Genomic DNA, 13,509 nt, shown 5'->3' with positions numbered 1-13,509 from the left:
ATCCTCACCGGCACCCGCGCGGCCTCTTTCGATGGACTCGTGGACGGCGCCAGACGAACGCCATTCGCATTCTACACACGCAAAAGCAGCAGTCAAATGTGAGACCTTGAAACCCTCTCAGCCTAGAACAACAGACACGTACATTTTTGTCGACCGGCATGCTGGCCACGCCGTCCAGCCGCGGTGGTGATCTCCTGCCCCTGGTCGTGAATGGGCGCCGTCCTCAAAGCGCCGCGACAGACCTAAGTAAAATAAAACGACAGGAGGTGACTGTTGCAATGATCGCTCTATTGTTGCTTCAACGCTGGCAACGAGTACGATTTGGCCATGCCGCCATCGTCCTTGGCCTCGTCCGTGGCCCAGCCTTGCAGGTTCTCGGCCGGTGTCTCGGGCGACTTCATCCGACTGCTCTCAGATGGGGAGGACAGCAGCACTGTCCCTCCTGCGGTCGAGTCATTGTTGATATCGAACGCGGACCTGGAACTCAGCGGCGTCGTCAGCGAGTCCTTGCGGAACGAAGTCATGGGCGAGCTGGGCGTCGGCGCCTTCGGTAGTCGGAACCCAGCTCGGAGCACGTAGCTGGAGCCTGGCGTGAAGGCCGAGCGAGACATCGGAGCCTCCTCTGGCAGTCCCGAGGCCGTGACGGACATTGCGTCGCGGCCCGTTTTCCGGCGAGAGGCCTTGCTGGCCGACGAGAGGCCCACGAGCCGCGTCGTCTCCAGGAACTCGCCGCCGGTGGATACCGTGTCGTCGTGGCCGTTGTTCCGGTGTCTGCTGTCGCCCATCAGAGTGCGGCGCTTCATGCTGGCGGCCATCATGTTGTTGATTGTGTCGATGTAGAGCTCGCGCCGGTCCAGCGTGCTCTTGTCGAACTGCTCGCCGATGTTCTTGTTGTTCATGATCTTGGTGTGGATCTTGACGCGGATCTTCTCCATGATGCCGGCCTGCTGGTCCAGCATGTCCTCGTCCATCGTGTGCTGGTTGCGGACCTCCTTGTTGCAGCCGGTCTGCAGGATCTCGTACTCGGCCCGGGCCACCATCAAGTCGGCGATGAATTGGCAGTCGCGCACCAGCAGCTGCTGCTGCCGCTCGTTAAAGAGCTTCCTGCCTCCCGCGTTGTTGTCGGACGGGCGCGCGCTGTGCTTGCTGCTGGACCGCGCCGACGTCTCGAACTTCCAGCACTCGGACACGAAGTTCTCACACACGCGGTCGATCTCGCGGTTCATGTCGGCCAGGTCCATGTTGCGGATCGAAGAGCGGGCCACCACATCCGCGAAATGCTCCTGCTTCTGCTGGAACGAGGCGTACAGCGCCTCCACGCGGTCGGACTCCTTGTCTACAATGGCCACGAGCTTCGCGGTCGCAGCTTGAATCTCCGCTCGGTTTTCCGCTTGGAGGGCCATCATCTGAGTCTCGGCCGAGTCCTGTCGAGCTATGATCTCCTCCTTAGCAACGTGTAGGCTGTCCAAGGACGAGTTGATGGCCTGGTTCTCGTGGTACTGGTTCTTGAAGTTCCTATCCACTTCGCGCTGCGTCTCCTCAATTTCTCGCTTGTGGGCCGACGTCACCTCTTCGAAGTGGAAAAGTTGGTTCTTCACCATGGCTAGCTCGTTGTCCATCGCTTGAGTGAGCTTTTCGTGGTCGGATCGGAGGTTGAGCGTTGACGTCTGCAGGCCATTGAGGGAGCGGTCCGTCAAGTCCTTGTAGTTGTTCACCTCGTTCGTCAACTTCTCTGCGTTATCGATTGTGCGCTGCAACGTGTACGAGAGATGGATACTCTCCTCTGAGAGATTGCTCAAGCTCTGCTGGATGCGGTCGATGGAGTCGAAGGCCTGCGAAAACTGCATCTTGTTGTGATCATCGGTTGCAAACGTCTGCTTCTGGATCGCCGCAATCTTCCTTACGCTGTCAGTGGCAGTGAGCGCGACCATGTCGAGCTTGGACGCCACCGCCTTGATCTCGCCATCGAGGTTCAGGCTCACCAAGTCATTCACGACAGTCTGGACGGCGACGACTTCGGCACGCACTATCGCCACGCTCTCGGTTATCTTCTCCACCATACGATTCTCCATGTACGTCTTCAGTTCTTCATGGGCCTTGAACGCCTTGGCCATCTCAGCAGAGAGGTGCATGACAAGCTTCTGCGTCTCCTCGAAGCCTGTCGCCTTCTCTTCCAGCGCAGCCACCGCCGACATGTTCACTTCCAGGTTCGTTGTGGTCTCCATCAGCGACGTCTTGACACCTTCAAGCCGCTCTTCCATGTCGTCCTGCTTCCTGCCGTACTCCATAATGATCTCTTCCGTGCGGCCCTGCTTTCTGGCCAGTAGCTCCATCATCTCGGCGTTCGAGCTATTGATGTCCTCCTGGTCTGACCGTGAGGCGAGCATATCTTCCATGAGTTTGTTCGATCTCGCGTCCACCTCGTCGAGCATGCGCTGACGGTCGATCTTCATCTGCTGGCCGATCCTCTGCTCCGCATTAATGAGATCGTTCCTGGTTACGCACGCGCGCAGGTTCTCGTTGAGCTTATCCATCTGCGTTTGCACGACGCCTTCGTGCTTCTCGTTGCGCGCCTTGATGACAGCGTCACGACGCTTGATCTCAGACTGTAACCGCGTCACGGTGTCCTTGGCCTCTTGGAAAGCTTGCTTCAACGAGGAGAAATCGTTCGTTTGGCGATGCACAAAGTCCCATAGAGGCTTGACCAGGGTCTCCACGTATTGAGCGGAAACACCACTTGTAACTGGCCTGACGCTTTCACCTGCTGGCTGCACCAAGGCTGCAGTCTCTCCGGCGGCAGCAAAGGCGTCGGACATATCCTTGGAGGACGGCATCGTCATCAACGAGCGGGTTGGCGAAGTCGATGGTGCTGCCTGGGCCCGTTGCCGGCCGATTGACTGTCGATGGTGCGGTGTCGGGTTGTACGCCGGCGAGGAAGAGCCACTGCCCGAGCTGGACGCGTTGAGCAGCATTTCATGGCGCAAGTCCAGCACCTCCTTCTGCAACGACGCCACTTGATCCCGCAATGTTTGGCACTCGACAACTGCATCCACATTGCTGGCCACTTCGGCCAGAGCTTTGATTAGCCATGAGGGCAACGCAGCTCCACTCAGCAGCTCATTCTTCTCCAGAGCCTTGACCTGCGCACGCAGACTTGTAATGACATTCACAAGTGACTCGTCGTCCAGCAGCAAATCGGGCGTGGTGCGCCACGCTAGACGCGTCCCGTTCCCGCCCGCCGCCTCCATGGCGAACACCACGAGATGCAGGAAGCTAGCGGTATGCACTTCAGTGCACAGCCACTATTCTTGGCGGCTAGACAGACAACAAACAATCACCGCATTAAGACAGCTCATCTTTTTCGGGATCGGCGCGTAATGTGCAGCTATGCTTCAACTTGTGGTCTGCTTCTCCGATCTGCTAGCACACTCAAGCTTCATGGAGGTTAGTCGGAAAGCACAACACACAATGACATTGCGATACCTTCATTTCTGTTGTCATACAGTACAGTTGTCGCCGAGCCGCTGGTCAGGCGAGTTACACAAGCGGAGAAGACTCCCATACGCCCTACCTCTCTCTGTCTGTACACCTCCCTCCCTTCGGCCTTGCTCTGGTTCAGCTGCACTGGGTGTCGCCCTGTATGGTACTTATTTGATAGGCTTGCGGTCGAGGGGCTCGCCCTTGAGGATCTTGTCGATTTCAGCACCCGACAGCGTCTCGTACTCTAGCAATGCCTGGGCCAACTTCTCCAGATCCGCGTGCTTGCTCACAAGGATGTCCTTCGCGCGCTTGTACGACGCGTCACAAAGCTTCTTCACTTCGTCGTCGATGGTCTTGCGAGTAGTAGCGCTCGTGTCGTTGCCGCGCAGGTCGTGGAACACCAGACCCACGTCCGCGCTCATGCCGTACTTTGTAACCATTGTGCGCGCAACGTTGGTGGCTTGCTGGATGTCGGACGACGCGCCGCCCGTGATCTCGTCCTCACCGAACGTCAGCTCCTCGGCCACACGACCGCCCATGCACACATCCAGACGCGCCAGCAACTGCTTGCGCGAAATGGACGTCTGATCGCCCTCCGGCAGTTGTGATACCATTCCCAGCGCCTGTCCGCGAGGCATGATGGTAGCCTTGTACACGGGGTGAGCTCCAGGGGTGTTGATCGCCACCAGTGCGTGACCGCCCTCGTGGTAAGCAGTGAGCTTAGCCGACTCGGGTGTGATCACCGCTGACTTGCGCTCTGCTCCCATCAAGATCTTGTCCTTGGCGTACTCGAACGCGTCCATGTCAACCACGTCGGCACTCTTCATCGACGCGCGGAGTGCGGCCTCGTTCACCAAGTTGGAAAGCTCTGCGCCCGACATGCCCGGCGTGGCGCGAGCCAGCACGTCCAGGTCCACATCCTCACTGATTGGGATTTTGCCAGCGTAGAACTCGAGGATCTCCTTGCGGCCGGCCACGTCAGGAAGGTCCACCGTCACGTGACGGTCAAAACGTCCCGGTCGGATCAACGCGTTGTCCAGCACGTCGGGGAAGTTCGTCGCGCCGATGACGATAATGCCCTTGTTCTGATCGAAGCCGTCCATCTCCACCAGCAGCTGGTTCAGCGTCATCTTCATGGCCTGCTGCTCCTTGAGCTTGCGCGTCCCGCCGATAGCGTCAATCTCGTCGATGAAGATGATGCACGGCGCCTTCCGCTTGGCCGACTCGAACAGGTCGCGCACACGTCGCGCGCCGACGCCAACGTACATCTCCTCGAACTCGGAGCCCGACGAGTAGAAGAAGGGCACGCCGGCCTCACCAGCGATGGCGCGGGCGAGCAACGTCTTGCCCGTACCGGGCGGACCAGTCAGCAGCACACCCTTCGGCAGGTTGCCGCCCAGGCGCGTGAAACGGGCAGGGTCCCTCAGGAACTGGACGATCTCTTCCAACTCGTGTTTGGCCTCGGTAGCTCCCTTGACGTCGCTGAAGCGCTTGTCGCTGCCCGTGGGGCCCATGACCTTGGAGGCCGAGCCGATCTTGCCCACCTTCTCGTCCAGCATGGCGCCGAGCGCTGAGACCACGAGGAAGGCCACGCCCAACGTGCGCAGCGTCTTCCACATGTTGCTCTTGAAGCTGCCCTCCACCATGGACACGTACATGGGGTCGTGGGCCGACTGACCCTGGCCACCGCGGGCCACAGCAGGGCCGGCACCGGCCGCGGCCAGGCCGCCGAGCTGTCGGCCGGCGTAGGCGTCGGCCCCGGCGTTGGCCAGCTGCGGCAGGTCCACCGTGTCGAGGCGGCCCGTCTTGACCAGCGCCTTGATGTACTCCTTCTGGCCGGCGTCGTCCAGCGCGAAGCGGTTCTCCTCCACGCGGCGCACGACCAGCGCCGGGTAGTTGTTGCGGTTGAGCTCCTGCAGGAAGCGCAGCTGCGCGTACGGGTCCTCGGGGCTGGAGTTGGCCGCCTGCTCCAGCGACTTGAGCTGCTTCAGCTTGCCGCGGCCTGTCATGTTGAACAGCGAGCGCTTGGCGCCCGCGGCGGATGGCGGCGGCCGCACGGCGGCCAAAGCGAGAGGCTGCGGACACAGAGCACGCGCGTGGTTAGTGTCTCTCTCACGGACGTCTGACAACTACCTTAGATACGGCCGGGCCGGCCACGTACGTTGCTGGTCAGCGCGCGCGCAGGAGCGAGGGCGTGGGCGCGCGCGGCGGCGCGCTGGAACAGCTGCAGGCGGGGCCGCATCACGAGCATGTCGGCGATCTAGGTAGCGGCGGCGGTGGAGCCTTCCCTTCCCTTGCGCTTCAGTAGCTCGGCGTCTAAATGGGCGATGGAGCCTTATATGACCGGCCCACAAACGGGAGGACAAAACGTTTGCTTGATTTCAGTATAGTGTACCGCAATTTTGGATCGCCAAGACACAAAACTGAGCTGTAATTTACTAAGCTCAAGTGAAGTTTAGGTTTTGCAAGTCCACACGCTTTTGGTCGGACATGAACACCATGATCACGCTTGCAAGGGGTCTAAAACTACATTGTCCATCTTTCCTGCCCTATTTTATCTGTTCCAACACCAAACTATTCGAGGCGACTTTAGTTGTTAGTGCTGCGTGAAGTCGACATGTATTTTGCGTAAGTTGTGCCCAAAGGCTCGAGTATATTCGATGACGACTTCAACTTGTCTGTCTGTGTGGCTGTTGAATGCCAAACCATGGTATCCTGATAGTGAAGACCGCTTTGGCCATCAGATGTAAGCTTATGGCTCACTGAATTCCGAGTGTGCAACGAGAGACCCGGCTTGGCTCCAGACTTCGCCCGCCGCTTGCGTGGGCACAATGGTCTGCACACCCTCGCACTCCATAGCACTGCGCATTTTGCCATGGCACCGGCAAGTGCGTCCCGGAAAGGTGCCTCCATCGCCTCATAAGCGGACGACGACACGCTGTAGCAACCCTTCGCCGCCGAGCCGGATCTGCCCGAGGGGCTCTGCAGCGGCGCCGTCAAGTGCTCATGGAATATCCTCCCGAGCCAGAGCACGGCAGCAGGGTCAACCACGAGGGCGTGGGGCTGTACGAGGACTGCTTCACCTACGTGAGCCCACTTGTGCGCTCCCTGGGTGGTCATCAAGGAGGTCATGGGTCTGCTCCACGGTCGCCATGGTGATCGCAACACTGTGGTGCGGACCTTCTTCCACGGCGAGTTTCTGCTCCAGCTGGAGGACGGCAGCTACAAGGTGATGAACGGCGTCCCCGTCCCCACCGGAAACAACGTGTTCCTGCGGTTCTCCCAAATGCTGCACAACTACATCTTGTTCGGATGTGTCCTCAACGTCTTCAAGGCGAGACAGTTGCAGCTCCTCGACGACTACAAGCAAGGCACCAATCCTGCCCGTGAAGAGTGGCCCGAGCAGCAGCGAGACCCGAGGATGATTTACGGCGAAGCACCGGACGTACCAGGCGTATACAAAGTGGATCTGCAATCCAAGCGGAACTCCACGGGAGGGAAGTTCGTGGCACGGCTCGGTGTGAGTGAATCATCCGGCAGGCGAAACAATCCCAACGCTCCGATTGTATGGGGTCGAAGGGGATGGTGGAGTACACGTGGACACTACCGACAGAGGCGAAGCATTCCGAGGACGCTGAGAACGACCTGATGTACATGGTGTGGAAGACTGGGTTCACCTGCATCGACTCGGAGGAGGGGGGAGCTCATCCGGTTCCGACGACAGTGCGTGATCCACGACATATTCCTGCTGATCGGCTCGATCTACCCAGACCCGCGCAACGCAAGCTCCCTCTACCTACTCCCACGGTCATTACATTCATGTTAGCTGTGTAGCAGCAAGCCCAAATAACTCGAGTTTCTGCTTCATTCATTTTAGTCAATGCACGGTTCACTGTGTTGAGTATCCTGAGCCTTCCGACGAGTTCGTAGGTCGGCGACTTCGCTCCCGTACCGAGTGGGCTACAAGAGACTGTTCTCGTGCGAAAAACAAGGTTTCTTCGGCTTGCTGGGAGACCTGCTGGAGTTTCGTCATCAAGGAAGCCAAGTAGTGCTCCGTGTCTTCGTCGTCAAAACTGAGCAAGGACGAAGAAGACGACGTTGTCGAGCACAGACTGCGGCGCGACGCGTTGGCCGGATTGCAAGTGGCTCGAGTTCAGCACGTCTTCTCCTTCGCCTTCGCCTTCGCTGTCCTCCTCCAGCACTTCAACACTCCCGTCGTCCGACATGGACAGCTGCCCCATGAACGACAAGTTGGACGCGCGGGCATCGCTGTTCGATCTGCTCCTGTATTTGTGCCGTGATGCTCCGCACAAAAGCCGTCAACGACCTATCGCTGCCTTGGAGGTTAATGGTCCGGTCCTGGAGCGAGACGATTGATGCTTCATCCTTCACATCCAAGGCTTCATGTCCCTGACCCTCCAGACGAATCTGGGCCAGTGAGGACAGGTTCATTGTGGAGATGCAAACGCTGCAGAACTCAGCTCGCGTGAGTTGACAACCGGAGGTCAAGTCCAGTGCAAGCACGCGCTCCTTACAGCGGCACTTCCTGCGCGCGTACATGTTGCAACTGGCACACCCAGCAAAGCTTTCAAAGACGGACGGCTTGGCGTGGCAAACATGGCAGCTCTTCCGCGACAAAGTTGCAGGGCGGTTGGTCGACATCATGTGCGCAAACTTCTTCGCGCGCGTGCACTGTAACGCGTTGGTCATCGCTAACAGCACCTCCGACATCGCCTGTAGAGCGAAATAGGACAGGGCAGCGTAGTTCACTTCACCTTGCATGTAGACGCCCACCAAGTCGCCCTCCAGCTCTTCGAGGCAGATACATGAACGCGTTTGTGCTTTGGTTTGTGTGGATATTCCGGTAGATCCACCGACTGCATGACGTGGTAGGCCATCCGCCTCCCTGACGTCTGGCGCACCATCCCCATCTTGTAACTATCGTAGAGAGATAAGAGCCTTGAAATGCAGCAAATTATTAAGAAAAAGCTAAAGTAATTTTCAAGTCTACGAACAGATCGCGTAGACGGCATGATTTTCATTTTTCTTTTCTACGAGTCCATCGCTAAGCTCCACACGCTTGATGTGAGCGCTGAATTTCCTCCTTCTCAGCCTCCTCGATCATATTGATGACGTAAGAAATGCTGCAGCGTACTCACCTGATCGTCACGAGTTTGATTTCCCGTCAGCTATTCCATAGTTCATAGTCTGTAGGGCCCTTAGCGGATGTACCGCATTTCGCATGTAGAGAAATGTCATAGGTTTAGGTTAATTACTGCACTCGAGCCTAAAAACAATGTAAAACCCAAAAACTGGGTCACGCGATCATTTCGTACACAAAATTGGCAAGATGGTTGGTCATGCGGATGGCGCGGAGCGATCTCCTCTAGGATGGCGCTTAAGCTAGCAACAAGTCTAGGCGCCATCTACAACTATGTTGCACAGGAACCACACCACTTAACCTATTATCTACAGCGTTGCTTCTTCTACTACCATCGCTGCAGCAGCCGTGTTGTGCGCTCTCGCGAGCTTGCGCGTTGTGGTTTAACCTCGTGCTCCGGGGAGGGGGTAGCGCGACGTTGGCGAGCGGTGCGCAGCTTTTCCCCTCTGCCTTCGCGCGCTTGGAACTGGTGGCTCAATGTGCATGCAAAAATGCGCAAAATTCCCAAATTAGGGGTGTATCTCTCTACATGCGATCCCACGGACTTTTCTCTCGCATCTCTGATTGGTCTAAATAAAGGTGTATCTCTTAAACCGCTGTAGCGCTCTACATGCGAAATGCGGTACTGCGACATATATCCATTCCGTCCTCTTCGGGCCACGCTACAATGGCGAACCGGGAATACGTCGTCTCTTTCGTCGGGCCCTCGTTGCCCATGTAGCCGTGCATGTAGCTGCTGCCGAACGGCTTCTCCCACAACATCTCAAACGTTTCCTGACCAGGATTGAGGAAATTGAACTTGCCCACGTAGCTGGATCCGAGACTCGCCCCACTCATGGTGTACCACGTCGTCTCCTCATCACGGCTCTCCTCCTCCCAGTCTCCGATGTCCCCGTAGCTGCCGTAGAAAACCACCTTGTGGGTGAGCTCCACGAAGTGGAAGTCCAGCCTCTTGTCGGCTGACACCGACGGGTTCGCTGGGTGGAAATTTAGAATCGGTTACTTTTGAATTTAGAATCAGTCACTTCGATTTTTATATGCTCGATCGGTTACTTTTGAATGATGGCATGGTTAAATCGGACTCCGGGTCCCGCTACGGGGCTTCAACGGGAACCTGCTCAGGTCGACCGCGGAACGCACGACCTCCGCTACGCTCCGGTGTGCATCCTGGTCGCATCTAAAGATAGAACCTACTTCGCAGTGCAACTCCTCCGGCCTACGCGCCGTCCCCTGACAGACCTCCGCTTCGCTCAAGGAGCCTCTCTGAGGCCTCACCAGACATGGATTAAAGTAACCGATCGAGCATTCAAAATTTGAAGTGACCGATTCTAAATTCAAAGTAACCGACTCAAAATCAAGTCTCGCGTTCGCCTCCTCCAGGGCCAGAAACCTCGCGCGGTCGACCCCTTTCAGCGCGTCCGAGCCAAAGCCAGAGATGCTTTTCTGCGTGTACTTGTGCGCCAGGGGCAGCGCAAAGCATTCGTCTCCTCCCTCCATAGTCTCAATAGCGTCCGCTAAAGCTCCAGCCAAGGGTTTGTTCGGGTTGCGTTCCAGGTGCCGCATGTTCGGCGGCAAGCAAACCGAGTACACCAACGCGAGACGGAACCCCTTCGTCACCTTCTCCACTGCGTGCTCTGCGTCCGCGTAATGCACTGCGTAGTGCGGGAGGTACGTTGCCGTGCCTTCTGCCGTTCCAAAGTCATGGCGGTGCTTCACTTGGCCGTCACGGAACACCACGAGGTCCCCTCCTTGGTGCAGACTGGGCGGTTGCACCACCAGCGTCGCGATCATGCCGTCCTCCTTCTCCGTGTCCTGGTGCTTGAGGAAGTGGCCCCCCTCCTCGTACACCAGCAGCTTGTACAGTACACACTGCAGCGGGATGCCTTTGTACCCCAATCGGTCGGCGATAACCACCGCCATCTTGTCGATGCCGGCCTGCCACATTGGGTTCTTGAACTGCACTTGGCCCGGCGCTAGCTGCCAGCTCTTGCGGACGTTCTCGTCCATCTTGGTGTCCATGTTGTGGCCGAATGGGGACTTCTCGCACTTGTCGATGAGCTTCTGGGCCCGCTCCTCCCACAGAGGAACGGGCACGGGCCCCACCCCGTCGACAAAGAGGTCAGGGACAGCCGGTAGTAGGTCCGCTTGGCCCCCGAAGGAGAAGTCCCCCGAGTGCTCGCTCGCCCCGCCCAGCACGTCGCTGATCTCGCTGCAGGCGGCCCTGTCGGCACCGGGATGTCGTTCAAGTCGCCCTTGGCGGCGAACGGCCACTCGTTGTAGCCGAAGTCTTCCACCAGATCCGGGTCTTGGTCGAACAGCTCCTTGCGCTCGTCGTCGGACATGCTTCGGTGTGCGGAGTGAGAGATTCGAGGGGTCCGGAGCAAATTGGAGAATGAGCAGAGGACCAGGTCGGTTCGTGGGTTGGACCCCCCACAGCACTTCATGTTTGTATGAGCAAGTGCAAAGGAAACTGGAGGCTTTGCAAAGGTTGCAGTTGGCGGTTGATCACAGATATAAGATCATTATCATCGACATACGAGCCCATGGAGGGTCTGTGACTCGACTTCTAGTACTGCAACGCCACGGATCTTGTGAACTCGGGCATCGTGGACAGCGGCGACCCCACCAACCCCGGGAAGATGTTACTACGTTGGCTAACGCGGTCAGCTTCGCGTTCTGCACACGCTGCGCGCCACGAACGTACACATCATCGGCACGTTCAAAAGCACGCTATGGATACCGGAGAACAACATTTACTATGTGTTCGCACGGTGGTTAGCTCTTCCTCGATCAGAACCTACAGCACCAACACGCAGAGGCGGTACTCTGACGGCGGACGGCAGTGACGTCATGGTCCACTCCACGAGAGCGAGCACGACCGCGGCGGACTGTGATTGCTCTCCCCGACCTACTGGCCCCACTGACACTGCGGCAGCTTCAGGCAGCATAAACCCGTCCTGCAACGCACGCCTCGACCGGTTACAGTAGTTGTGTTCTGTATTCGTCAGCCAATTCGTTCGCAAGGCTTTCCCATTCGTCCTAACGATGCGTTTTGATGTTATTGCTGACTTCAGGCGTTTGAATTCTGTTAAACGGAGGTCTGAGCGTGCTCGAAAGAAAGAGTGATAGTTTAATTCGGGTTTTGTATGTGCTAAATTGAAGTTATTTCATATGGAACTTTGTATGATTGAAGTTGAAGATGCTCTTTTAAGAATGTTGTCTATAAGAAAAGCTTTTCAAATAATACCAGTTTATGAAAAGCTTTGCGCTAGAGTCGCAGCTCTTCAAACGAAGAGCTGCGACCCAGGTGTGTTAATGATGGATACTCTCGCAACCTTAGCGCGACATACCAGCTCAACCAACGCGGTGAAGATCCTAAGCATTACTATAGGAAGCCTTGCATTTTTCGGAGCTTCTACACGTATTAAAATTTTCACTTTAAATGCAGCTCGCGCTTTGGCGTGCATGTTAGAGAAAAGAGGATGCTGATTCAGCCAGCGTTCCTACGCTCTGAGCGTAGTCGAGCAGCAAAATCTCGCCCCAAGCAATAGAATGGAGGGTGGAGGATGGTCTTCCATTCTTGCTGTGCTGCAATCGGGCAAGATCAAGCCCCATGCCTTCAGCTAACGGCTGGTGACGCCCAGTATAATACATTACATGGTATTTTCTGTATAATAGGGTTCTCATGGTTGGTAGGTTTGCAGGTTGCAGGTAAAACTGACCAATCAGAAGAGATCAGTCAAACCTGCATGCAGCTTCCTTTGCCTTCCTTGTCCTCTGTTGGAAGCACCACTTGTAGCCTGCTGAACCAAACAGCATAAAAAACAAACTCAAATCAACTTCGGCTTTAACAGCAAAAGAAGAACTGTACTTCTTCTTTTGCATTAAAGTATTTAGTTTGCTGTAGCTACTCAATCCACTACAACTTGTGATAGGGCTCCTCAATCTTCTGCACCATTTGGTCGTATAGCTTGCAGTTACCGGCCTGCTTCTCGGCCATGAGCTTGTTTAACATTGGTTTCCACTTGCGGCCGCGGGTGTTGATAAACCAGTTGTTGACTTGTTCCAGCGTGATGCCTCCTTCCTGCGCCAGCCACTCCTTCTCCTCTTCGGTCGGGTACGGGTGGTGCAAGTTGTGTTCAAACCACTCGTGCATGAGCTGCTTCGACCGCTTCGAGAGGCTCGACCGCTTCTTGGGCATACTGTTGCGCGCCGCCAGCTCCATCGCGTACGGTGACACTTGCGAGAGCGAGATCGCAGACAGTGACGGCAGCAGATTGTTGCCTCCTCGTCCTGCACTGGACACTTGTTGGTGCTGCTGCGTCATACGTCGCTTGCCCCACGCGTGCATTGTGCGACCCGAATGCTCGTACTGAGCGGCGACGTTCGGGTCACCCAGCACCTGCGCCGCGTGCCCCATCGTCTGCATCGACACGGCCTCCATGTACTGGGAGCGGCTCGTGTCCTGGCCGGCGAGGCTGTCGCTGCACATCTGCTCGATCTGGGCTTCAAACGGGTCCGCGACGCCAGGCTGGACTGGCAGCGTCGAGTTGCTGGCGAACGCGAGGAGCTGCTGGTAGCTCCCGCTCGCGCGGAAGGCGTCGTCTTCCAGCAGCCGCTTGCGGCTCTGCTCTACGTACGTCTTGGAGTCCTCTGGCGGCGGCATCCACTGCGCCGCCGCGGGGCCTCCGCGAGCAGCGGACAGGGACGAAAGCATCAGAAGCAGCTCGGACTGCAAGCCCTCCACCTTCACTGCAGGCGCCATGACGGCAGGCTGCTCCGACTTGAGGTCTCGCCGCTGCTGCCCGGGGCGGTACTCGGATCGGTTCGGGAGCGGCATCGCCAATTGAGGAATGAGCTCCGTTCGC

General features: G+C 57.2%; 4 protein-coding genes across 4 annotated transcripts; all 4 read right to left on the bottom strand.

Annotated features, from left to right (window-relative positions):
* Positions 1 to 287: 287 nt before the first annotated feature.
* PHYSODRAFT_320996 (hypothetical protein) lies at positions 288 to 3,248 on the bottom strand (the record flags this gene model as incomplete). Its single annotated transcript, XM_009516131.1, has 1 exon — positions 288 to 3,248. One exon carries the CDS (start codon positions 3,246 to 3,248, stop codon positions 288 to 290), a length of 2,961 nt encoding a protein of 986 aa, XP_009514426.1.
* A 399-nt stretch (positions 3,249 to 3,647) lies between these two features.
* PHYSODRAFT_320995 (hypothetical protein) lies at positions 3,648 to 5,731 on the bottom strand (the record flags this gene model as incomplete). Its single annotated transcript, XM_009516130.1, has 2 exons — positions 3,648 to 5,555; positions 5,642 to 5,731. 2 exons carry the CDS (start codon positions 5,729 to 5,731, stop codon positions 3,648 to 3,650), a joined length of 1,998 nt encoding a protein of 665 aa, XP_009514425.1.
* Positions 5,732 to 9,247: 3,516 nt separating this feature from the next.
* On the bottom strand, positions 9,248 to 10,983 carry PHYSODRAFT_467929 (hypothetical protein; the record flags this gene model as incomplete). Its single annotated transcript, XM_009516129.1, has 3 exons — positions 9,248 to 9,592; positions 9,986 to 10,702; positions 10,873 to 10,983. The coding sequence occupies 3 exons, from the start codon at positions 10,981 to 10,983 to the stop codon at positions 9,248 to 9,250; spliced, it is 1,173 nt and encodes a 390-aa protein (XP_009514424.1).
* Positions 10,984 to 12,560: 1,577 nt separating this feature from the next.
* Positions 12,561 to 13,085, bottom strand: PHYSODRAFT_469217 (hypothetical protein; the record flags this gene model as incomplete). The annotated part of the gene is made up of 1 exon (XM_009516128.1): positions 12,561 to 13,085. The coding sequence occupies one exon, from the start codon at positions 13,083 to 13,085 to the stop codon at positions 12,561 to 12,563; it is 525 nt and encodes a 174-aa protein (XP_009514423.1).
* Positions 13,086 to 13,509: the final 424 nt, after the last annotated feature.

Source organism: Phytophthora sojae, assembly GCF_000149755.1.
Source record: "Phytophthora sojae unplaced genomic scaffold PHYSOscaffold_1, whole genome shotgun sequence".
NCBI classification, from domain to species: domain Eukaryota; phylum Oomycota; class Peronosporomycetes; order Peronosporales; family Peronosporaceae; genus Phytophthora; species Phytophthora sojae.
This window is presented reverse-complemented; position numbering and strand designations above follow the sequence as displayed.